The sequence below is a fragment of the Lepisosteus oculatus genome, chromosome 25, assembly GCF_040954835.1.
Source record: "Lepisosteus oculatus isolate fLepOcu1 chromosome 25, fLepOcu1.hap2, whole genome shotgun sequence".
NCBI lineage: Eukaryota > Metazoa > Chordata > Actinopteri > Semionotiformes > Lepisosteidae > Lepisosteus > Lepisosteus oculatus.
The window spans coordinates 7,133,403-7,159,868 of NC_090720.1; the positions used below are offsets into that span (position 1 = coordinate 7,133,403).

Consider the following 26,466-nt stretch of genomic DNA (forward strand, 5'->3'; position numbering starts at 1 on the left):
GCGCTGACAGAGAAAATAGCGTACTGTACGTCACTGGCAGTTTACAGTGTGTTTCATTGCGTAATACTGCAAATAAAATAGATATTGCCTGTACTTCATTAACAATATCAATATATTTCACCTGGCAAGGAAAAACAGGCTGTTCTTTTTTTAGGAAAGTTTGAAACTGGAACAGAGTTAAATTGACTTGGAAGAAAATATGAATTATCAATACTAATCCACACCTTAATGGATGCATTTCCAATAATACTGTACTTGAAAAGTCAGAAGCTCCTGTTAATTGTAATGGCTTTTGAAGGTGAATATAAGGTTGAACACAATAAAGACTGTAATTTCACAACCTTCAGTTCCCAATGCTGGGATGTGATGCAAATCAATGGTTTTAGCCAGGCAACGGTCCAGAGAGCAGTCACTAATGAGAGCAGCAGTGGATAGCGTTTTGGATTTATACCTGGATGGTTGTCGGTTCAAATCCCAAGTTAGATGCCGCTGTTGTACCTTAGAGTAAGTTGCTTCAGATCAGCTTTTATATGTTACAGATACATGTATAGAACAGGTTCTGACAAGGCCACCACAAAGGAAGAAATGACAGAACAGGACACTGAAAGAAAATGAAGATAGCACTCAGATATTTATGGGATGCAGTCTACAGCAGGAGAGATCACTGAGCTTCATGGGTGGCTGAGCACTAGCCAGTTGGCGTCTGGTCAGGAGGAAAGAGGCAATTGAGTGGAGATAATGTGCAGTGTGCTACACCAGCCGGCTGTATAATGAAGGAAACCCGCCTGCATTTATTAATTTCTGCTCTATCCTCAGGCTTAGAATGTTTGTCGCCATTGTAATGACTACATAAAAAATGCTGCTCACTCAACAGCCTTGAAGGTGGTGGACTGAAGATTAATACAGTTCTTGAAAAAGACTTGGCGCATTTTAACTGAGCCAAGCCTTCCTGAAAGACGACAAAAAGCAATGCAACATGGACTTAACTTGAAAGAAAAGTTATTTTGGGACCTTAAATGTTGTCAAGAAAATCAATACTTTAAGGGGGGGATGGGGAGAAAATGTACACAAAATATTTACAGAAAATCTCAAATGGCAGCAGTAAGCAAGAGTATCTCAAGAAGCTCAGTAGGGTTAGGAGCTATGAATAAAAGTATTGTGTGGAACTCAAAGTGATGTGTCCACAAAGGGTGTGTTTGTACTTAGAGGAACCCAGCAGTGTGACAGGTGTACATTTCCTTCACACTTCAGTTAGTCTTCTTGAAGGGCGTACATTTGGCCAGCTTGCAGGACCAGGGACGTTAATGTAGCTGTTGGGCTTGTCGGTCAAGGAAGTCATGTCTAACCCCCTCTCCCCCTCTCCTCATTAACCCCCTCCTCCTTTGAGGAAGTATCCAGAAAGAGGGAAGGACAGGCTGCCTTTGAAGTGCGTTTGCTTAGTGCCACAGCCTCTTGTACTGGGAGGAGCTTAGGACAGCAGTGAATGGGAAGTTGATTGTTAGAAAGTGCGTGAATGTTAGTTCCTGGCCTGTCTATGGAAGAGAGAGTGACATGCTTCAGAGCAGCCAGCGCTTGAATCAGAGTAAGTTAATCTACTGTATATGCTGTGCAACTTTTTAATAAAGCTTCAGCAGGGTGCTATTAAATGTTATCACCCCACCAGGCATGTCTAGAAGACCACTCCTCTGGCTATAAAGTCGGCTTGCAGTGTGTGCTTTAAATACAAGTACTGTCAGGTCAGCCAAGGCTGGGTTTGACTGGGATTTACTTTTGTACTTTTAGAATTGCATTATCATGTAAATCAGACCGTCCTTTGCAAAATTCGATATTTCTAGAAGTGGTATACTGTAGGTATTTTTAAAATGATTATTGGCACAATGATCCGCATTTGATTAAAAACAGGGAATCAAATTGTGCTCATTTTGCAAATCTGAGGTGCCTGACATGAACTGCATTCTCTCTCATACAGGTTAAGCTTGTGTTTGAATTAACCGAGTAAAACTTTTATTTTTGCATTTGTTCGTTATTACAACAAAACCACAGATTGGCATGGGACTTCACAGAGGATGAAAGACAAACTGCTTCATACTTTAGCAGCATTGTGGTTTTAGACAGACCTGTTACAAAACACAACTGCACTTAAATGAATTCAGGGAATTACATAAACTTTAGAAAATATGTCTTGAGTGAAAACTCAAGTTGGTCAATTAAGTTATTTACTTTAGTTTAACTGTCTGAAACTGTAAAATTATTAACCTCTGTAATTTTAACCAATCTGTTATTGTTAACCTCTATAACTATAATCAATATTTTGTTAAACTGGTAGAGTAACATAAAATGGACTTCTACTGTATTTCAAAATTGCTCACAATATGTCACCATACTTTTCTATACTAAATAGCTGTGTTTTCATTGAATGCAATGCAAATATGTGGCCTATTCTAACAAGAAGGACCTGCCAAACTGAGGAAAGTGGCCCAGATAAGTTTTGATTTGTGTCAAATTCTTTTAAAAGTCTATGTGTTTTAAGTGTCTGTTGTTTTAGGACTACATTCAGTTTGTGAAACTCAATTTTTTAGACTGCATTATTATGTGGGTCCATCTGCTTTAGCTGTAGGTGAGTTTTGATAAGCACTGATGGGTTGTGAATGCTGTACTGTATATACAGTAGCACAGCTGACTTTATACATTTTGACAGGAAGCTCAAGCAGAAGGATTTTATTTTTGTGATCCTCCATTCCTGCTATTTAGTAGGATTTACTACAAAAAAACTTAGCAGCAGTTATCTGAGCATTTGTATACATATTTAAGTCAGTGCTGCAGTGGTCAGCATTGCTATCTCACAGTGCTGGGGCCCTGGGTTCAATTCCTGGGGTGCTGTCTGGGTGGAGTTTGTATGTTCTCACCGTGTTTGTGTGGGTTTCCTCCAAGTGTGCAGGTTTCCTCCCACAGTCCAAACACATCCTAGTAGGTTAACTGGGTTCTATGAATTGGCCCTGGCGTGAGTGTGTGTGTCTGTGTGTCTGCCCTGCACCAGGGTGTATTCTGCCTTGTGCCTGTTGCCAGGTTAGGCTCTGGATCCGCTATGACACTCAATCAGATGGAGAAGATTAGAAAATGGATGGATGGATACTCGGCACATACTCTAAACCCAAAAGTCAAAGGGGGAGGCATGTTTGTAAGGACAAATAAAAATCTAAATTGCACAATGCAATATAAAAGTGCAGATAGAAAACTTTAATTCAGTACATGCTCACTGTAGTTCTACAAATAGAATGCTGAAATAAATTACCACAAGGATGGAGATACCAGAAATATTTTTATTAACATTGGGTTACATGTGGCTGAACCATCTATATACTTCAAATGGTAAGCACTATACTTGAAAACAGAAAGATGTCATCAAATACTGGGTTTGTGTTTTAGCAACTGGCAATTAGCAGGTGGGTTGAGGGTTTGATCTAATTCAGGCTTAAATCCTGTGAAGAGACGCTCTTGGCAAAGTTCATGCGATTTATACAATAAAGTGATATACCTTTCTTCTTGTTATATCAGTTTCATCTATCACTTCAAAATAATCTGTGCACTTGCTTTCTTTATCAGCATAAGAGACCTTAATCTGAGTTCCCACTGCAAGTTAATTAGCACAGAAAAGCCTCATCTACATGCAATTTCCTTGTAGTGGACAATATTTTCAGTTGCTTTCTTTTGGTTAAATATATGACTATAAAAGAAATGTTTAAAAATATCAGTCAACACTTTGTAAACTGAGCAGCTTAAAAAAGACTCTGCTTACGGAGACAATGATATGTTTGTTTCACCAGTGGGTCAATAGTGATAACTTCTTTCTTTTCATATTTGTCACAAATTCAGGAGCAAACACTGCAGTTTCTATAAGCACAACTGTGCATAAGACTAGCCTTACATTAATAAATTAATGTAGCTTTGAAAGGGAATGAACAGTGCACACTTTACAGTAATAACTTAGTACACTTCAGATATCATTTAAATTTCTTGAAACACTTTCTGACACAAAAAGCTCTGGTAATTCCCATCAGACCAAAGAAGGAAAAAAAAGTTGCTTGTATGGTGTCACAATAACCCTCATTGTATCTGTCCCAATTCAACATCTTATACTGTATGTATATCAGAAGGCAGAAACACTTCAAGACATTATGGAAAATCCAAACAGGTGTTTCTTAAAAAAACGGCAATTAAAATATTTTTTAAAGTCCAAACTCATCACAACAATTGGAATATTGTTGGAAGAGATCCTTAAAACGTGAGAAAGCAGCTGCAAGTAATTTGTGAGCTGTAAACATGTTGTTTGAATTTTTAATGGGATTTGAGGGGAAATGTTATTGTGTCCCAGAGTGAAAATAATTAGGGTGCTTAACAGCTTAACAACTACACTTAATAAGGAATATCTCCTTTTCAGATCCAGTCAACACTTCTGTCTCTGAACAACACCAATAACAACAGCCTTCAAATCCACATGCTCACTAAAACAACTAATCTCCTAATTTCTCTAGATACAGCACATGTTACTTAAATCCAACAGGAATAGCAACAAATACAGTAACTCAAAGACAATGGTGCTAACTAAAACCTTATTGAAACTCTTCCTGGAAAAAGGATGCGAGTCATTGTTTTGAATTATATAATAGAACCATAAAGAAAAGTCTGTTTTCCAAATTCAGAGATTTAATCTTTGGCATCAAAATACTTTTTTATTTCTGCATGGTTCATTCTAATAGGATGTTTGCTTCATATTTAAAAATTGTCTTTTTATGACAGACTTTGTCTCATCATTTAAAGGAAAGTGAACTGCAGGTGTGCAGCAAACTGTAGTTTGAGATGGATCTTCAAAGATGATAGCTGTGGATGGGTATCCACCCTTAAAATGAGTGTTTGTGGATTACTTTCAAGTATGAACAAGCATGGAGGAGAAAACTGATTAAAGTCCTTTGGATGCAAAATGGAAAATTGTGTTCAACTGTCTGAATACACCCTGTAGCAAAAGCAGTGTTCAGACTTTGCAATACATACTCTTACATGCTAAGATGTGATAGCACGCATTTTATATGCTGTCTTAGGGTACTCCAGCACCTTGCCAATCATGTCTATATTTTGGTAAATTAACTGATTTTTTCAAAACTAAAAGGTAAAGGATAAAAAGCTATAAAAGGGTAAAAGAACATGCCACTTAAAACATAAAAAAATCCTCATTCCTCACTATTACAAGCTTCAGTGGTGAAATGGAACATTTTGTTGTGTTGTTGTTGTGGTGCCACAGCATTTAACTCTGTGGATTCAACCTGTATGGGGCTTTTCGTGTGTGCACAGGGCTTATGTTGGCTTTTGCCAGGTACTCTGGTCTCCATTCACCTCTCTAAGACACTCTGTGTCACGGACGTCCAAAGGGACTAACCGTGGGGAGCAGGAGAGCAGAAAAAGACCCATATGCGTAGCGGCGAGACGGGAAAAAGGCCCGGGCTCATAGTGCAAAGAGTTCAGGAATGCCGTATAGAAACCTATGCCCTCAGGGAGCGGACGTGGGGTGCCCTGGTGCTAGGCGGGTCTCAGGACATCCGAACATCAATGCTGAGCGAGGACAGAGTGCAAGACCCGGAAATATATAGCCCAAGGGAAAGAGAGGGACAGGAAGGACAGCAGACCGGAAACTAGGGACAGGACAGAGATGGAGCGCCCTCTGGCTGCAGAGGGCGTAACACTCTGGCTTCGTTTAACATAATATTTTATTTGTTCCTGTGTGCACGAGAGCCACAATGAATTGGCACCCTATCTGTGGTGTAATACCAATTTAGGCCCTATCCTCCAGGGATAAACTCTGGGTTGACACAGCCCCTACCAGGATCAAGCGACATTCTGCTTTTGGATGGATGGACTTCTGATATTTTCCTTGGCACATTGTAAATTGTATATAAATTGTAGAACAAAAATTCTTAATTACTTATTAACAGCACATTTGGTTGGATTTCTTCTATACAGAGATTCATCAGTGGTGAAGAACCTTCTTGTAATATACGCAAACACAATCTGCCCGATTATCCCTGTGTGCCAACTTTGAGAAAATTGCCCATTCAATCATTTACTATGAAGTGAGCATTTTGTCCACTGGGAAAATAATCGTAACAGTCATTCAGTCCGGTACAATGTAAGTTGAAATAAGCTAAGACACTAGATGGGGCGCTTTAAATCAGAGAGACTGTGTGTTTTAGAGAGAAGTGAGAAGTGTGTTTTATTCATCATGTAGTCCTGCAAAGAACATTTCCCATCACTCTCAAGCCACTGCTGTGCAACCTGTCAAACAGTTGCATCAATCACCAAAAAGACAAATTTGGCAGTTCAGCACAATTAATAGGAAATCACCACTTGAGCACTCACCTACTGTGTTTAGTTCCTGTCATTTTATTACAGGGATATGAGTTACTGTTTGAAGTTCTGGATTAATTCCTCTCAGGTTTCTTTAAATGACCTTTTAGTTGCCAATTTGTTAGTAACCTGAAGCTGTGTCCTTTTGTCTACAAGGTACTGGGTAAGAGGTCAGAGGAATAAGGGATGGTGCTTCCATATGTAAAACTCCAGTGTTCTGTTTTACGAAGAGAAACTCATGAAGAAAAAACTTTTTTTAATGTCCCCAAACATCCACCCAAAAGTTACATTAACCAACCGGATAGCACCACTTGATTTGCACTATCTGAAACTTTCTGAATGTGTTTGCCTAAGTGATAAGCTGAAAAACAAACTGACTTGACTAAGGGACCTGCCTGAGTCACCATGCGTGTTTCCTTTCTCAAATCTTTTAGGATAGGGAATCACAAGTCCAACAGTTAAAACCCTTCTTCAACCACAATTACTAAAAAAGTTATACCCATTCCAGGAACAAATACTTTGACCTAAGTTAATCCAAACCAGGTTTTTCAGCAAAATACTGTGCCTCAACCAACTTTAATACATATTAAAATATGCCTGCAGTAAGCTCTATGTTTATAAATAAATATTTAAATGCACAAAACTACGTGTTCTTGACTGGCTCAGGCAGTGAAGTCACTTGCCCCATATGCAGGTTGAGTTCAATTATCCATACGTTTCTAATTTGAACCAGGGTCATGTCACGAGCTGACTAGGGCAGGGGTTCTGCAAGCAGCTGTACTCCGTTTCCTGAGCTCCACCAGGATAAAAAGCCTGGAGTCTCCCGGTTTTTCAGCTAACAGGGACTCACAGTCACTGTGGAGTTTGCAGCAAGTCAGATGATGAATGGTTCCACAGGAGGGCGTGTCAGAGAAGCACACCCACACCTCGTTCTCTCCCAAGAAGTACTAGAGCTGTTGGCAGAGAAGTGAATCAAGCAATTGGTGATTCCACACTGGCTTAGTGGGTAACACAAAAACAATCAGTAATTCCAATTTTTTTATTAAGGAAATTCAGTACCTTCTTTAAATTCTGATTTCACAAAGGAGACCATCTGACTAAATGGGGTAATGCACCTAGTTTAGTGCTCGATTCTCTCTCCTAGTTAGATCTTTTTAAGGAGCTACTGTATGTCTTTTACTTGTGAAAAGAGGCAGTGTGGAAAATTGGAAATCAACCTCTGGCAGTGCAAATTTAGAACCCAGGGGGATGATCAGAGACTTTGATGTGCATCAAGTTCTGCACATTCTGCGATTTCCCAAAAATGCTTTCACCACTACAATAAATGGTCGTGGTGGTGGTGGGGATTGCAATGCAATATACAAGCTTTTTCTGCAGTGTTTGCTTCTCTATCCTGCCCAGGCTGAGGTGTGCCAATCTGAGGTGTAGCCGTGGATCCAGGTGGGCTGTGCATCTGTGAGCCAGGGAGAACGTGCCATGGAGAGCGACCAAGTGCCATCTACCTCCAGCAGCGCTGTCTCCACCACTGCCAGCACCAGCACCATTAGCACCAGCAGCAGCAGCAGCAATGGAAGGCAGACAGTCCCGCAGATATCCGTGTACAGCGGGATCCCTGACAGGCAGACTGTCCAGGTAGGAGCTCCTTAGACCCGATCGAGAACCGACCGAGAAATCTCCGACATGCGGTAAACAGGGTCAGCTTCTTAAAACAAACATGCGCCTGGTTTGGGGGACTCCAGGGGGTATTTATTAGGATGCCGATATCCTACCCTCAAATATTGTGCTTTGGTTTTGTAGTTCTGCAACATTATGCACAGATTTCAATCTATTTTTAAAGTGCACACAATTCTAGAACAGGTGACAACAATGACATGACACACAGTGAAATGAAATCTGTTGTGACTCACAGATCCACCAACAAATAACTTGGTTAGTAGGTCAATAAGCACATATAAACCTAACAAGAGAGCTTGATATTGCCCGGTAATTTCTAGAATGTCATCTGTTAATGATGTAGAACAAACTGCTTTTTAGTTTAACAAGGCAGACTGCTCTTGTTAATTACCTTTGCCTTATGTTTTAGGAATTGAGTGAGCCATGGTTTATACAGCATGAGAGATGCTCTTAAATGTTTATTTTATTCTCACACTACATTAAAATTCATATAAAGCAGGACTTGTTTTTTAGTTAAAACGTATGTCATAGAAAGTCTGCATGTGTGGCAACAAAAAAGACTTCTCATACTTTATGATTATGAGTGCAGTTATACTCCAGGTACTCATGGACCAAGATTAAGAATAACTGTTTTAGAAGAATTCTGGTACCATCTTCTGGTCAAATATAGAATTGCAAAAGGTTTGAATGGCTTCAGGAAAAATAAATGCTACACATTATTTGCTTCTAGCTTGCACAATTCTGCCATTCAAATTCTATTTATTATAATGTAAAAGATCCAGAATTGTACATGATCCCATACTAAAATGCACACTGAAACTGAAACTAAAGTGATTTAACAAAACTAGCTTTATGGACAATTTTAAAAATGCATCTTCCACAAATCTCTTCACAGACTCACTCTCTACTTGTGAACTCCCTAAAGTCTAAAATTTCTAAGTGTCTGCTTGCCTACCTTAGACCTTTGATTGGCTGACATTTTTGCATGAATAGAGGATACAGTGTGAATCAGCAAGACATAGAACCTGTAGCTGCTAAATCATATGGAATCAATCCTGCAGAAGCCAACAGGCAGAGTTGCATGTACATTAGGAAGCATCCTTCTACTGACTCACTAAAATCAGTAAGATCAGTCTTGAAGAATAAGTTCCAAATTATATATGCTGCATTAAGGAGAATTACCGTATGTGCAAAAACCACATTCAGAGCACATATGCTGCTTTAAAAAAACAAAACATAAGAAGTCAGCCTAATAAAAAAAGTAGTTCAGGCTGCAAAGGAACAACTAATAGGTTTATTCCATGCTGAAAAGAGAAGAAAGAAAACAAAATGTTGTTTCTTCTCTTTTCAGCATGGAATAAACCTATCACTTGTTCCTAATATAATAAGTTGCCAGGGCCTCAAAGTACTTTGGGTTTTATTCATCCTTTTTGTATATAACAAAGATAACATGTTAAATTAGAAGGTTTACTCTGGATGAAAACTGGTGATGTGCAATTTCTAGTAAATCCAGATGTGAGAGTAGCCTTTGCTGTTAGAATTTTCTAATTGCAACTACTGTACAGCAGGCACTGAACAATAAAGAAACACATGATTGACTGTAGCTGCAGGCTGGTGCTGACAATGAATATACAGTACTGTATGAAAATGAAAATCAAGAAATTAAAAGGATTTGTATGGTGCTGTGGTGACCGAGTTCTACTGTTATCAAATGCCTAAAGGCAATTTAAATGCAATGGCAAAGAAATCTGATATGGTACTTCAGTGACAGATGTGGAGCCTTGCTAGATCTTTTATGGGCTCCACTTTGTCTGAGTTAATCACCAGAAATATGATGTTGCATGAGTAGACGGAGAAATACAGATTAGAAAAGCATTGCTATGATTAGCCTGGAGCAAAACAAAAAAAAAGAAATCCAACTTTAACTTGTAGTTCTATAGTACTTATATATGAATAATACGTTTTTTATATGAATAATTATTAACATAATAAATCTGACTATTTTTTTGTATTTTCTTACTGGAAATTCTGTAAAGCATGAGAAAGAAAAATGAGAAAGAAAAAAATATAAGCCCTACTGTTGACCTTAGCTGACATCGGTGAGAAACTGTCGTGAACATAAGCAAGAGAGAACAGAATATAAGCGTGCAATTAAGAAACAAGAAATTACTTGTCAGTGTTGCAATGTCTAATGTACAGTACGTCTTGCAGATCGGCAATCTGAACAAGAGCTCTGGAAGTACCTATTAAAACACGGCTCGTACTGCCATCTGCTGGCACACTAAAGAAATGCACAGAATTCAACAAAGGTTTGAAATTGAATAGTACATTTTTTAATTTAATTTGCCAGTCTCTCAGTGCATTCTATAAATAACAATATGATTCAGGTATTATTGTTATTTTTTTTCTCCTAGTCATTACAGCTTAGGTCTCCAGTCTCCAGTTTCAGTGAACACATTCAAACATCTTGTAACACAGCCTGTGTTTTATTAGTAATCCAGTTATGGGAATACCGTGCAGGATAGGAAGGCTCACGGATGCATCTCATTGTTACATCCATTACCTTGTAGTACCATAGTATTCCCTTCCAACTCTCCAACAAATCCTAAATGAATTCGCTTTTCCATATGACAGCAAACCAAGGGGGATTTTTGAAGATTTTGCTCCAGAATGCAGTGTGCTAAAAGTAATTTAAAGACAAGAATTTAAGCAGGAAACAATAAAGGCATGGAAAACTAAATAAAATAGGGAAATATAAAATCAACTGTTTTTTTTGCCTAAATAAATATCAAGTTTTTCGGTGGGCTTGATGGAGAAACAGAGCAAACTTAGCAAAAGTTGTCTTGTAGTTCTCACAACATAATGTTTCAAATCTTTTTTTCAGATGTGCAGTTAGGCCGCTAATTATTTTTGTGATTTTTGTTATTTTGTTATATTCACACTCTGAAGACTCATAGGCTGAAATACTGTAGATAAAGTTCCAGTTCCAGATTCGCATTAAATCGTTTTGAATAGAGAAACCATTAATAACAATCATGCTGTGACATTATATGTAGTGTAATTATAGAATATATTTAATTCTAGAAAGAAATCAGTAAATAATATCCTCATCCCAATCCAATAACATGATGAGAATTTGTGTTAATGCCACAGTATGCAAGGTTTTAAAACTTATGCCCAACCTTCTTTTAGGTGGGGGCAGTCCATAAATACATTTCCTTAAATGTACCAAACTTAAGGCTTGTTTACAAAAGCTGATGTTTCTCTTCTCTGGGCTGTTAAAACCCAGCCTCCATTTAGAGATTGAGACAAAAGCTGTCTGTGCTGACTAAAACAAGTAAAACAGTTAAATTGACAACTTTGAGATCTTGTGAGGAAGTATTGCCAAACAATCCATAGTTTTGTCCCCTAAAAGGCAGCTGCAATTCATCAGCTGAGAGACTGATGACTGGAGATAGGAGTTACCATGGCAGCCTGCCCTAACCTCTATCCCTTCTAACAAACTACTTGACCTCTGTATCAATGCTGCTAATTTCTTGAGAGTTTTTTTTTCCACAAAGGAGAACACTAAATTCCTTGCAATCTTGCAATCACAATACCTACTACGGTATGAAAAAGACAGTCTAAAAATATAATTAAGCAGCATAATCTGTGTGGAATTTTTCTGTAAAAAATGTAATCTCTGAAACCCTCAGTTCTAGTAAATTTAAAAACCTAACACTGGATTATAAACTAATATAAATCCTTTCAAGAAAGTACACACACATTCCAATACAGATCCCATTTTCAGCTGTATTCTCCAAAGACCTTGTTAGATCAATACAAGCAGATCATTCATATTATGGTTATGAAGTATCGCTAATAAGCCGTGATATAAAACCAATAGACTGGGATAACAGCAATCAAGGAGATCAATACTAAACAAGTGAGTTGAATGTGATGTAGTGCTTCAATCATATCAGCGAAAACACACATCAGATCAAATATACCACAAAAAGTAGACTTCCATTTCCTTGCTAAATGCAAAAGAGGTTAGAAAGCTGAGTCAGTTAAAATCAGTGAAATTGATACAAATATGTTTGGAGCAGATCCTAAGACAGTCAGAAAAATGAGTTGATTCAGAGTAAAAAAAAAAAACATTACTTCAAAGAAGAGTTCCTCAGAAAAAAAACATATTGTCTTTCGTAGGCCAGGAGGGGCAGAGATGTGATGGGGGCAGTCAAACCAATGGAGCTTAGGCCAAAAGTCAAAGGTCATCCTTTTTATTCTGCGTTGCCTGGCAACTGTCCAGGACCTGACAGTCAATTCTGGACATAAACAGATCACTAGGGCAGGGGGAAACAATGCCACCTCCTTTTTTTATGGAAAAGGGGGAAGTGCCTTTCTGACAGAATAGAGGGAGGCTGAGACTGGCCATTGGACAGACTTTTCTCCCACCCCGAAAAAAAACAAAGATCAACATGAGGCCTCTCTCTTAATTTCACTGGCTAATTCTGAATCTCAATTCCAGTGAACTGAGGGTTTTATTCAGGCCCATCTGATCCCTTTCAGATCTGGGAAATGCGTTCGCTGCTAAATTGACCTTATCCAAAAGACAGAAGCTGGTTTGACTGGGATTTTCCAGCTTGCTAAGACAGGTGTACTTTAGCACAGAGAAAAGCACCTGCATTTCCAATTACTTTCTTACAAAGGAAATCTGAAAGCTCTTGGAATTTCTTCGCTTGTCCTCGAATAGAACTTGAAGCACCCTGCACTAAGAATCACGTTATTTCTAACTCTGGTAGGTTTTTTATTTTTTAATGTTTCATTATGTAAATGCATGTATAGAGATGACTCATGTGTGTGGGTAATGTACAGATTTTAGTGCAATAAGGTCTCTCCAAGAGTACCGCTTAATCATAGAAGAAATAAACTGTTTAAAAAATATGAAAAGGTTTACAATTAAAACAGATGTCATTTACAGTTGACATCCCATTTATTACAGCTACTGTATTTTAAACAATTAAATGGGTAGCATATTAGTAATTGTAATGCTGTGTAAAGTAAAATATTATTAAATTATGTTCTTTCTAGGCCAGACTATAAAACTATGCATCGATACATTACATGTACATTGTACATTACATACATTCACTATACAAAAGTACAAACGTTATATACTGTATAACCTTTACTGTATGTAATCTTCCTGAATCTTACCTAAGTGTTTAAAAGTACAGTATACAGAATTATTAGCCATACTTTTTTCCCAAAATACTAGTCATTGAGAGCCAATCTGATGGCACACCTTTCACAACAAGTTTGAATAATGGTTTTACTATTTAGCAATATCAAAAGCGTCTGTCAAAAACTTTTAAGAGTCTCCTCTTCTGTCTTGACAGAAATTCTCTTAGATGTCTTAAAATAGGTTTTGGCTTTTTTTCATCATTTGTTTAAGCTTCTGGTTTGTATGCTAAAACATTTTTATGCACACAAAAACCTTGACACTAAACTACAGTAGGACAGAAACTGTGATTGAAATTGAATATATACATAAATTAAAAATGAAAATATGCTGATTTTGCTTCTGTATGTAAAACATAAAATACTGAGAAATGCAATAAACTAGACCAGAAACTTATGATATCAAATTAATTTAATTTCATGCTGAAACCATTGAATTTCAATTAACCACAAAAGTGAGGATAAAGTGGTCTTAAATTAAGATAAACCCAAATTACATGGTACTAGGGGCTACCAATAATCCTACAGAAGAGATCAAACTTTGACAACTGCAGTTTTCTATTGTGTTTTAGTGTTTATAACTGTCTTGTACTAGGATATGCTTCTAAAGGGGAAACACCTGAACAGAAACTCAATATGTGTGCATCATAATTTTGCTCTGTTTCCTGTTTTCTGAACCATTCTCTCCAAGAGCTACACTGGATAGTTTTGAAACCTGTTTTTCCAATGCAATGATCAACAGTCCCTGATGGATAACTCACACCTCTTTTGTACTACCAAGCAATAACAAATGTTCTACTGCAGTAATGTGACTACATTTTTCTCTGGGCAATGGTGTGCCTTTAGAATGAGCACAAAGAAATACTAAGTTATTGCCTTAAGTGTAGTTACACGGACTGGGGTTTAAATCATAGAGGAATCAAGTCATTAGGAGGTAGAAAGATCTGAGGAGACATCACAATTAAATAATAATAAAATAACAAAGTTCATTTCATGAGGACCTCTGGCAAACAGACTGATCCGTTCAGCTCACTAACTTTAAAGTTTAAAGGTAATTTAGAAAAGAACCTTCTTCACCACAAACTGGCATAACAAATTCAGTTCTTAGGGAACTGGAAGCAGTATATCAGGTCAGCATGAGAACAGGTGTGTTTCATAGCTCAGAATTTTTAATAATGCATGTCAGGAATGAGAAATCAATGCCTTCTGTAAGATGTGTAAGCTTATGATAGTGATAGTTATCATATCGTAGATTCAAAATTGTGACTGTGTTATTCTTTGGTAAAGATGTTTTACTGTTCCTGTAAATCACATCTTTAAATTTGCCAGAGGCTCTTGTTAACATCACATGTACAAGTAAAGGTTTATTCAATGCTAAAAAGAAGAAAAAAAGAAACACAACGTTTTGGCTTCAGTCACCCGAAGAAGGCTCCACAGCTGAAACATTGTTCAGAATGGAATAAACCTTGACTTGTTATTTTGAAGCCTACACATGCTGATGCAGCTACCTACCTGAACAACATCAAATGTAGGTGTGTAGTATTTAAAGTATATAAGTATATGGAAACCACTGGGTTTGCAACAAGGGTAGGAAATGTGCATAAATGCATACAACAGACATTTTTTTAAGTATTGTCAAGAATTCATCCGGTTTTTGTATCAAATTGTAGTCTAATACAAATGGTCAACCTATTTCTCCCCATCTGTGAAATACTGCATATTAATGTTTTCATACTTGACCTAGTTGTAAGAGTATAACCTGCAATAACCTGATTTGAAAAGACATTTAGCAGGGCCATACTATCACTGAAATATGTAAGGCATGAAAGATGCCATCAGTAAAATACGGCTTGTACCAGATTGAAAAATATGTCCTCTGATACACCTGGACACATCATCAGTGATGTTACCTGGGGTCACTGGGTGTTTTGGGGTCTTTCAATATCAGACGCCCTTGCCTGGGTGACCAGACCAAGGTTGATCAAGGTCTGACTTATGTGCAGGTGGCTGTTACCCATGGGTCACCCCTCATGATCCACAGTCATCTTGACACTATTTCTGCAATCTCTATGGTGCTTTTGATGGCTTTCTCCTTGCTCACCCCTGTTATGCCTAGAAGACTGTAAGCTCTACAGAGGGTTGTGCTGAATTAAATGTAACAAAAGCATTTGTATTCGGCAGCTTGTTATGCCTAGAAATGGGTAGCTGAACAAGGTAATTACACGGGGGACTTGGCAACAACACTATAGCTCATGAAAGGGCATGGAAACCGTTTGTCAGTGCCTTAGGGAATCCCCCTTTACTAGAAACTGCCTTCATGAAGAGTTCAGTGTTCACAGGACTGGGACAGGCAGAAGACAAGTGTTCTGTGTCACTGGAGCAGATCGCTGAGAGAGATGTCAAAGCCATCTGTGAGGGAGGGAGCTCTTAGAGAAGGAGGAAGACCAAGAGAAACAGGGTGGTATTACACTGGCTGATAGATCGATCTGGGACCCCATTATTACAGTCCCTTCTTTACTGTGAAACTTCTTTGTCAGGGTCTATTGAAATCAAGGTGTACTATGTAGACTTGAGTGTAGGACTGGGAAGGTGACTATTTGCTTGCTTTTATAGACATCCTATGTGTACACCACTGTTCATTGAGAACTATAGAGCAATTATTTCCCCTAAACACTTGTATCATTTACAAATGTAAATCAGCTGAAGTAAAAACAAAACTTTATTACAATCTCAGTGAATAAACGCTTGACATTCTTCTTCTTGCTGCAATGAACTGGTGACTTAATGGTCTATGATCAAAAACCATGACTATATGACAGGAAAACAAGAGTAAGAATTTGTGTTTCTTTCTACTTTGTTTTTCAATCAATGGGAGCCTGATTCAAACAGTATGCAATTATAAAAAAGTCAGAAATAGATTTCTATAAATAGTTTCAATACTGATCTATTTGCACAGAACTATTGTGCTCATATTAAAAAAATGTAGGTATTGAACGGAGGTAATACTGAAGTCATGTTAATTTGTGTAAAATCATGTACTGCTACAGGGAGACCAAAAGTACTCACATGCCAACTAAACAACATATGCTGTATCTCGTCTTCTTTCAAACATGACCATAGAAACCAAACATTACAGAGAGCATGAAGAGTCCTCATATACTGACTCTTAGCTAAAAAACAGGGTCTTAGTCCCACATTCATTTTATCCATGAATACTCTGTTAGATTTGTATAAATCAGTTAATTAAAAAAAATGTTCCTCTACAGTCAAATACCCACAAAGAGCAAAAATAATAATTTCTTATATGTAGTCATTTTCTTTTCCCAGAGCCTCACTATTAGGAGGGGACCCACTTCACCCAGTGAAAGGCAGCAGCCACGACATTGTTAGCCATTGTGTGTCAACAGGCCCACTACAGATCTGGCCGAGATGTGAGAAATTGCTTCACCCATTGAATTAAGGGGAAATTTTGAGAAGGCCAGAGCAAATTAAGCCAGGATACCTAGTGTCGGGAAAGTGCAATGAAATCTTTAACTTAGTTGGGTCCTCAGTTTAAATAGTGTTCTTCAAAATGTGTGCAGTTATACGCAGTTTGGAAGAAAAGGTGTCCACTTAAACAAATACATTTAAGGAAGCCAATCTGTGGTAACACCTGGATGATTTTTGTTCAAGAAACATTCATGTGCAAAACAGTACTGCACATTTGTGTGCAAGTCCATTTTATCAGGACATTTTTTTTCTTCGTCAATACAGGATCAATATGCATGTTTGAATTTTTTGCTGGAGAAATAAATAAAAGTTTAATGATTTTAAACCAATACGCTAAGAAAGAATGTGTCCAATTAGGGTTACATTTATTTAACATTTTAAATGCCCATTCCTCACCCCTAGCTTTCAGCTCTGAAGGCTTCCCCAGACAAGCTCCTTGTGTAAATTATCATTAAATAGGTGCCTCATGTAGCAGCGCTGTCAATATACATTGATTGATCTTCGGAAGTCCTATGTTGGTCTGGTGAGCCCTAAAAAGCTGGGGTATGTGGCCTTGCTGTCACCCTGAAGTGATTGATTGGGGTTCAGTAATGGAGATAGCTAACCCTGGCTGTCAAACAATAGCCAAGCCATGCAACACGCAGTACTGAGGACATGACCAGGGGCGTATTGAGAATGGGCTGTGCAGAGGATATATTAATCTCAGCCAGGAGAGCTGACAGATCAAAATGCAACTTGCTGCTTTATCTCAGGAAGGTACTCCAGTAGCTGATGTGTTGCCATTTGTACTCCTCTGTAAATAATAACTCAACTTAACCACTGCAGAAATGGAATAAATAAGAACATGAGAAAGGTTACAACAGCGAGGAGGCCATTTAGGAAATCTAGCCCATTTGGTAGCTAGGAGCAATTGGATCCAAGGATCTTGTCCAGCTTTCCAGAAAGAATCCAGGGTATTGGCTCCAACAGCATGGCTGGACAATTATTCAATACTTCTACAGCCCTTTGGTTTGTGTTTCACTGCTTATTCTGAAAAAGTCTGCTTGGTTGACTTTGTCAGTACCTTTGAGAATTTCGAATGTTGGTATAAGGTCCCTTCATAAATCTTCACTCGTCAGTTTGGGACATTTCAATAAGTCCTGGAATCTACCTGGTTGCTTCTCTGGGCTGATTATTTTCAATAACGTGGTGACCAAAATTATCCGTAATTCTACAAAAGGCCTTACTAGTGCATTGTACAATTTTAACATCTCTTCATTGAAATGCCATGCTCTTATCTTCTTGAACTGTTTTTAGCTTGTTTAACTGCTTCCCCTGCATCTGCATAACTGCATCTTCAGCTAAAAAATGGATGATCCGAAATTCTCCTCCAGAATCTGATAGTACAACACCAATTGCATGCTTCTATCTTTGATGACAAGCCATCCAGGTCCTGAAGCACATAAGCAGCACTAAATCGCAGTACTCACACATGCTTTGTTTGGGTGGGATTCCTGTCTTGGAAGGCAGATCCAACAGGAATGTAGAGCCTTCTGGCTAGGTCATCGATAATACTGTAAACTGTAGTTGCATGAGTGTTGCATGTGATGTAATAAAAGGAGCTATCCCAGTCAACAGGAGGGCGGCTGATCTGTTCCCTCTGTGGTTCTTGGCAGGTGATCCAGCAGGCTCTACACCGGCAGCCCAACACAGCAGCACAGTACTTGCAGCAGATGTACGCAGCACAGCAGCAGCACCTCATGCTGCAGACTGCCGCGCTCCAGCAACAGCACCTGAACAATGCTCAGCTCCAGAGCCTGGCTGCTGTGCAGCAGGTAAGACCCGAATCAGCTGGGGAGGTGACCGTTGCGTGGAGGAAAAGGTTCCCATTTCGCACCTGCATCTCGCCACACAGCAGATGAGCGGCAGAGGGGGAAACGCATCGGCCAGAACCGAATCACAACGACGATGCAGCACAGCCCTGATCTGTCTTTCAGTGCAATGATATCGCCACAGTCAGTCAGGATCAGGATTTCATCTCAGTAGGCTTCTTAGTATGGCTCTCGGCATTAGAGTTTAGAAGTGAGATCGATTTCTGGAGCTCTCAGCACGGCACACCACGGTTTTTTTTTTTTGGGGGGGGAGGGGAATTAAGTCAAACCTCAGACAGCTTCAAGACCTGAACCAGACAGGCTGGAGGTATACAGAGAGAAGAATAGTATTGAGCTAAGATGCACAGTTGCTTCAGTATTACTCACACTGCTAGGGGATCAATGCTGTATTATAAAACACATGCAATCTTTTTAGAATGAAACTAGATAACTTCCTTTCAAATCACAATTTCGTTTATTATTATGACATGGGATACACTCGATCACCAGGCCAGTTTGTGTATACTGTATGACTGCTGTGATTTTTCAAATGCAATGCACAGCACAGCTGTTGGAAGTTACTGTATGTGATCTCTGCGGTTCACAAAAAAATGGGTTGCTTGCAAATGATAAAAGGGTTGCTTCTAAACTGAATTTAAACTAATCTTACTGAGGATTTAAATGAAACAACATATTTCAATGTATTTCAGATGCAGCAAAATCATGAAAACAAATCTCAAGGCAAACACTTTGGATTAATCCAACACCTAAATTTATTCACACAGGTGAACAAAGGTGAATTATACAGCCAAACAGAACATTGGCGTTTTTCATTTTCCTAATCTCTGGTAAAGGTCAGAGCAGAGAAAAATATTTAAAGTTACCTTAAATAAAAAGCCCCAGCATACATGAGAGTGACAGAGATGAAAGAAGACCGCAGACAACCTCACATCACCAGTTGGTAAATGTCAATACTGCGGTCATTCAAGGCAATAGGGATCTGCGTCCATTTTTGAATTCAACAGCACTTAATGCTCTTTTTTTGCTGATATTATTTATTAATGAATTACACCAAAAACTCACATTTCCCTTTTATGACACCAGAATCCACAATATCCTGCTCACTTCAGAGGTCTCAATGCCCTTCTGCCTAATACAGACCTAAACCGGAGGTTTCAATGTCATGTGGTAGAAGCTGTTTTTGTTATTTATGTGTCTTTCCTTACTTCAGAAGTGATTGTCCTTGACCAAGGGCCAATTCCTGAAAGGCTGAAATTGTATTGATTAGAAATAAACGTTTATGGAGAGCTGAATTTATTAATCCTGTCTCAAATGACATGCCCTGAGTGAAGACTGATAACAGGTGACCCTCATAGAGAAAATAATTTAGTAAACGTAGGGCTCTTCACTATCATTAGCTTGGATCTATACTCACTTGGATTCAAGGGAGATGGTGACTTAAAATTAAATTCAAAACAAACTCAGGACTGAAAAAGTACAATGAGCAGTAGGACTGTTTCCCCAAAATTTCACATATAATACAAGTTTTGTATTCGCACAACATTCTGCTGTGAGCGTGTGTCTTTTTTTAATGTGAGTTGGAGATAGTGTGATAGGCTTTTTGTTTTATTTGACATATCCAGTTATTCTTGCAGTAGGACTGATAAGCCAGGTCAAACTCCAAGGTCTTCTACTGAAAGTATTTTGATGAAAAAGAAAAGTAAATCCCTGCTATCAGAACAGAGGTAACAAAATCCACAATGGTATATTGATCAAAGATTTTTAAACCAAGATGTCTATTACATGGACAAGAAGACCACAGAAACTGGAGGCATCTTAGAAAAGATATGCCTTTCCTTTCATTTCATAATTAATTCGCACAACATCCTCTTTCTGCAGGAAACATATATTAGTCTTTTCTCTGCAGTACCATTCTTACTCCTTGGGATGTTTATCCTATCAGTCCACACGTGAGTTTCTGTAAAATGGCTGTTAGCACATTTCAACCAAATCATTTATAGGCAATGGTACTAATGGAACACTACACACTGAAGAAGCTTTGAGTTCTTAAAGTTATCAGCATAATCCGTATAATAATAAAATAAGATTAGCAAACGCTTTAAATATTCCGTTTTCACTTTACATTTCTCAGTGTTTAGAAGAAAAAATGGTCTGTGGAGCATCAGCAGCAGCAAATTATGTCTCCTGTCTCAGATACATCTTAAGATAAAACAATATTGAATCAGAAGCCATTTCCAAAAATACTGTTGAAAAAGGCCATTAAGCATGACTTTTCCCTTTGAGTATGAAAGCTAAATTAGATTGCCCTGAAATTGCAAAGCAAACTGAAACATACATAGACAGCTGGCTAATCAGAGGGACCAGAAAGCTTTCCAATTACACTTCACTGATTTACAGAACAGATCTCCTTTGCCTCAGTCAATTTTACTCCAAGTTTCCCTCTCGAGAGTTTTGAGAAACCTGAATTGACAAATCGACTAGACCTCTCTCCCCTCTGAGACTCCACTGGATTCCTGCTAAACAATAGTTAAACAGTAAGGGGGTGACAGTGATTAATTTCACTTTAACTGTGGGACACCACCCCCCATTGTCCAGAGATTGAGAACAGACCTCCATGGACACATGTCGAGAGGATCTGAGCTGTTTTAGAAGGAACAAAATAGACTATAATCAGTATTGCTTTTCTGTAGACATACTAAGTTCCAAAACCCAATAATATACACACAGAAGCATACAGTATATAAATATATTTCTCTCCTTTGTTAGGACTGTAAAAGTACAATAGAACAAAAATGACCATCTGCTTCAAAAACACTTCTAAGTGGTACTCTATAGTATTTTCTCATTACACCTCCCTAACTGGTACCTTCACAACATCAATGTTAACATCCCACTGCTCTCATGTACTGTAACTTATTCTTCACATTTGCATATTTGTCCCCAGTTCCTTGAAGTCAAGCCAGAGATCCCATGAAACTTCACTCCAAGCGGTGTGTTTTGCTCAATGGTCAAGAGAGCCTTGAGATCTAATGAATCTAACATATGATCATCAAAACAGCGAAAGTAATTTAAATATCATTCACGTGAAAAGACTTCCCTGAGCATCGCTGCACATTCATCGGTTTTCTTTCTCTTCTGTTAGGTTTTACACAAAAAAAACAGCTTTGGATTCAGACAACCTCTGATGAATAGTGCATGGCAGCCTCCCTAAGGCACGCTCATTTCCATGCAAAGGAGTCTCTGATGTAGAAAGATTTAAATGCTTAACATCCGCTCATGACACAGAGAAATGATCGAGCACAGGAAGCTGTTGGCTGGCCTGGAGCAGCACAGTGTGGGCCCAGTCTTGAACACACACAGAGCTCAGGCATGTTTTCATGACTGGGTGCCAGTCTTGGTTTTTTTTTTTTAAGATATTATCAAAACATTAAGAGACGAAATGCAAAAATAAAGTTCTTCTCTACAGTCTTGTCAATACAGGATAATCAGATATTCTCTACATGAAATGTAATCCAATATGTGTTTTCCATATTGCTGTAGTTTTGTGCTTAGGAAGTCAGTCATTTATATTGTAAACTTAACTGACAGAACATAAAGAAGGCATGATGGTATTTGTGATATCATATTTAATGCATTTCTGCTTAACCTCAAGAAAAACCTTTTAAACACCTTTGTGTTTGCTAGACTTTTATAGTTTTAGGTTATTTTTTAACTTAAGCATTTCTCAGTGTGCAATGTTTCAGCTTCAAATAGCAAGAAACCAGGGCAGTCATGTAAAACGTTATATGTTGCCCAGGAACCTTTAGGAATTGTGCTTCCACGAATGACACTCCAATAATAAGACTATCAAAGACTCCCAGCAGGAAATATAACAGAGTGTAGCTGCCAAAGTGTAAAAAAAGTTGGAATCACATATTTATTTTCAAAAGTGTCATTTATCGTATACAATCCTTCATGTTCTTGATTGGATTAATTTAAGACACATCTTCCACTGCATCTGCTGTAGTGCAAGCAGCCTGGAAAGTTAAACAAACTTGAGAAAACAAATAAATGAATGGCCGAAGTCGACACGTAAAACCAGGAATGGGGAATGGTCTGCTTCCTATGCAGTTTTAAATGGGTGTCCTGTTTATATAAAAGTAGGATCAGGGCTTCCCTTCCTTCTGAAGGGTCTGGCTGTGATTAACGAGGGTACGTTTCGCCTGCAGTCCCCTACTCAATCCTCTCTTTCTCTCGCAGGCCAGCATGGCTGCAGGCCGTCAGGGAACTAACCAAAACGGGACCACCTCTCAGCAAACGGGATCCTCACAAACAACCGTGAGTCTCGCAAAGCAGAATCTTTGAGAAAAACAGATATTAGAATTTCTTGTTCGTTCCTGTTTAACGATAGACCGTGATGCCTTCTCAATCCTTGATTTGCAAAGGATTCGCCTGTGTGTACTGTGTTGCCCTGGAGACCAGGATGTGCTGCGAAGCAGTGGTTGTGCTCTGCCGTGTGTGCCACTATGGACTTCCGTCCCTGTGGATGAAGCCTGATCTGACTCTCCCCGTCTCTCCTGTTCCTGTGCTCTTGTGCAGATTAACCTGGCAACCTCCCCTGCTGCGGCCGCCCAGCTGATAAGCCGTGCACAAAGTGTCAACTCCGCTCCGGCGGGAATCACCCAACAGGCCGTCCTGCTGGGCAACACCTCTGGCCCTGGGCTGACAGCTAGCCAAGCCCAGATGTACCTCCGTGCCCAGATGGTAAGCACTGGCATGGCCTGAGACACACACACACCCCCTTCTGGAAACACACCCATTCCAGGCTTAATGTGGTGTGAGCGTGTTTACATGGAATGTGTGTGCTTGGTTCTTATTCTGTCTAAACAAATCCAATACCCTTGGGATAAACACCATGGAGTATTGCAATAAAACAGTGCCTAATTATTGCAAAGCAAACTGCTGCAATAAGCACTGCTTTATATCACCCGAGCCTGCTGTGTGTGCATGCATACTGTACAGTATATACAGTACGACTCAGTCTGTCTCACAACAGCTTTCAAGGTTGATTAGCACTGTTGGAACCCCATACCTCTTGCCAAAGGTTACATCCATTAACTTCTGTATTGAGGATTACTCAATATACCGGTAATGAATATTGCCTCAGCCATTTACAGCCTTTCTTCAAGTTTATGTAACTATAGAACAGCATGCAATCTGAGGCTGTAAGGAGTGCTTCATAAACGTCACAATTAAATGTAAAGCCACAGATTTGTGATTATTACATATTTCATCAAAGTAATTAAGTAGATGCATGACCACCTATTTTTGGCTTTCATTTTTTTTTATTTTTGATTGCACTGATAATAATCAGGAACTTTGCACTTGCACATATATACAGGCTGTTGGCCCTGTTCATTGTAGCGTGGCGAAACAGAATGTTTGAAATTTAAAATAAGGGCAACAGGGGTGCCGCATCTGCATAGTTCGTAATAGTCACATTCCTGACTTGGCATCAATAGAGCTGTACCTGCTGGGGAGATGACACACACATGCAAGCTCCACAGCTCCTGACAGGACACAGAAGAGTTAGAACATCTAACTGATGTCACTGCAGACCTGCACAGCCCTGCAGGCCACAGGTGTGGCCTTCTAGCCAGGAGGCTGAGAAAGCCAGTTTCTTACTAATATAACCAACTATTTACAGCCTACAGTGATTTCAAATGGCTGAAAATTGCTGATTCAAGCAATATTTATAACCGCCATTGTCAGCATGCACATCTTGTCGAGTAGTGCATTGTGCATTATACAATATATCCATAAGGTATACTACACTCTAATCTGTAAGGCATTGTACGTTTATGTGTAGTACATATGTTATGCAAGGTGCAGTTCAGTTTCTTATTTGTAGTATTTTTATTCTATGCCGAAGTTGAGATTTTGTCCGACTTCTACCTTACAGCAGCCAGTGTATAAAAGGATGACTAGAAAGCGTTGTTCTTTCATCAAAATATAATGTAATAAAAAACAGCTTCTGAATATTTTTTCATGACATGCAATTAATTTCTGTTGACAAAATCTCAGCTTTGATGGACACCGTGTTGTTGCTGGTCTTCCTGAACTTTTTAGGTCAGCTGGCACTGATTGATGTTTAGATCACATTTAGACTAAGTACAGTAGGGTCTTGACATTTGTGAGGGTAGAGTGCAGAGAACCGTCGCAAAAATAGGCAAATTCACATATAACCAAGTTCATCCCTATAGTTTATTTTTGCATAATCTACTACAGTATATAGTCTGTGTGATTAAAATAAATAAGTAAACCTCCCTTGTATGCTAATGAATAAAAATAATAAAAAATAAAAAGAATAAAAGTTAACGAATAAAGCATTAATCTTAAAAAAATAAACTTTAATCGACTAAAATAAACAACATGAATCCCTCCTATCTGTCCAGCGGATGCCTGCACTTTCTCTTTTTGCCTCTGTAATTATCGCACCTCATTGTAATAAAACTGTGAGGCCTGTAAAGCCGTCCCCAGCCTGTCATTCTCCATACAGCTACCACAGAAACAGGAGCTTCTGCTACATTATAAAAACATGATCATGCCGAGATACAGATGCTGGGTAGTGGGTACTTGGGCAGGGAGAGAGAGGTGGTCTCACTAGCTAGATTTGTCTCACGATCCTAGTCTGTTGCTTCAGTAATTTGAAAAGCTGCAATTAAAAACCTTCCGCTCAACTTCATCCTGATTTGCTCTACTTTCATTGTCACTAGCCAAACTGAATCATGACTAAGCAAATTTGCTAATATTAAAATCACAGATAACGAGACCCTACTGCAAAAGGAATTACTGGTTTTCTCTACCTATAGCATATTAGAGGTTGATGCTAACAATAAAGCAACCAAATAAATGATTAATTTATCTAGGAAACTGAATATTTTGACCTTTACAAGGATTTGGAAGACTGCAGCAATATGAATATGCATGCATACATAGGAAGCAAGAATTTAATTTCAGCAATGTCCTTACCTCTTGTGCATTTAAAATAGGAATGACTTGTCATCCATTTAGACCACCATATCATCATCTTGAAATGTGGATGCAGGATTGTCTTACCTGATATGTGATTGTACATCTGTTCCATATTTCCCCTCCAAAGTGCAATTATTTTCTTTGTAGGGTGAGGCTTAGAAAAAGATTCAGTGTGGTAGCTATTAATTTTAACCAACGATGCTTGATGTGAAATATACCACATGTGTTTCCAAGCAAAGCATAAATACAGGTTGTGCTTATAATGGGAGTGTTGATAAGGCAGAGAAGAAATGCAATCCCACCATTTTTTAAAAATGTCAAACCTGTTTTGTTGAGTAAGGTTGTAATTTCTATTTTTATTGCGACTCCCAAATCATTTGAAAAAGCACTGCAACGGCCAAGTTTTCTATTTTTCACAAACACATCTGAATTCTACCATTGTCAGGTCCCTCAATTAAACCTCAAAATATTTCTTTTGCTCATAGACCTGCTGAAATTTGTATTCACAGTTCAAAATGAAACACTAACACAACTTTGAACATTTGATGGGATAATAAAACATTATTAATATTGCACAGTATTAACATTTGTGAACAGTGCATATTTAAAGTTATTTTCCCACTAAAATATATCTAACCTTGCTAAGTCTTAACAGAGAATCAAATTATGTTACTATGTTACCAGCACAGCACCAGTGCTCATTGCTCAATTTCAGCACCTATCCCACCACCTGATTTAACGACTTGTGGACATTTTTCATCCAAAACATTTTAATTCAGAGCTCAGGAAAATTGCCCTA

At 38.6% G+C, this 26,466-nt stretch overlaps 1 protein-coding gene across 6 annotated transcripts in view; it reads left to right on the plus strand.

The window, feature by feature from the left end:
• Nucleotides 1-26,466, plus strand: part of phc2a (polyhomeotic homolog 2a (Drosophila)) — a 90,142-nt gene that overhangs the window by 30,221 nt on the left and 33,455 nt on the right. For 4 of the 6 annotated variants that reach the window (XM_015337127.2, XM_015337131.2, XM_015337128.2 and 1 more), the window contains 4 exons: nt 7,798-8,028; nt 18,438-18,596; nt 22,893-22,970; nt 23,232-23,396. In XM_015337127.2, the coding sequence (XP_015192613.2) occupies nt 7,873-8,028; nt 18,438-18,596; nt 22,893-22,970; nt 23,232-23,396 (558 nt within the window). In that variant the 5' untranslated portion in view covers nt 7,798-7,872. Of the gene's footprint in view, nt 1-1,496; nt 1,583-7,797; nt 8,029-12,605; nt 12,851-18,437; nt 18,597-22,892; nt 22,971-23,231; nt 23,397-26,466 lie in introns of those variants that run through there. The other 2 variants (XM_015337129.2, XM_015337132.2) reach the window with 2 other exon arrangements.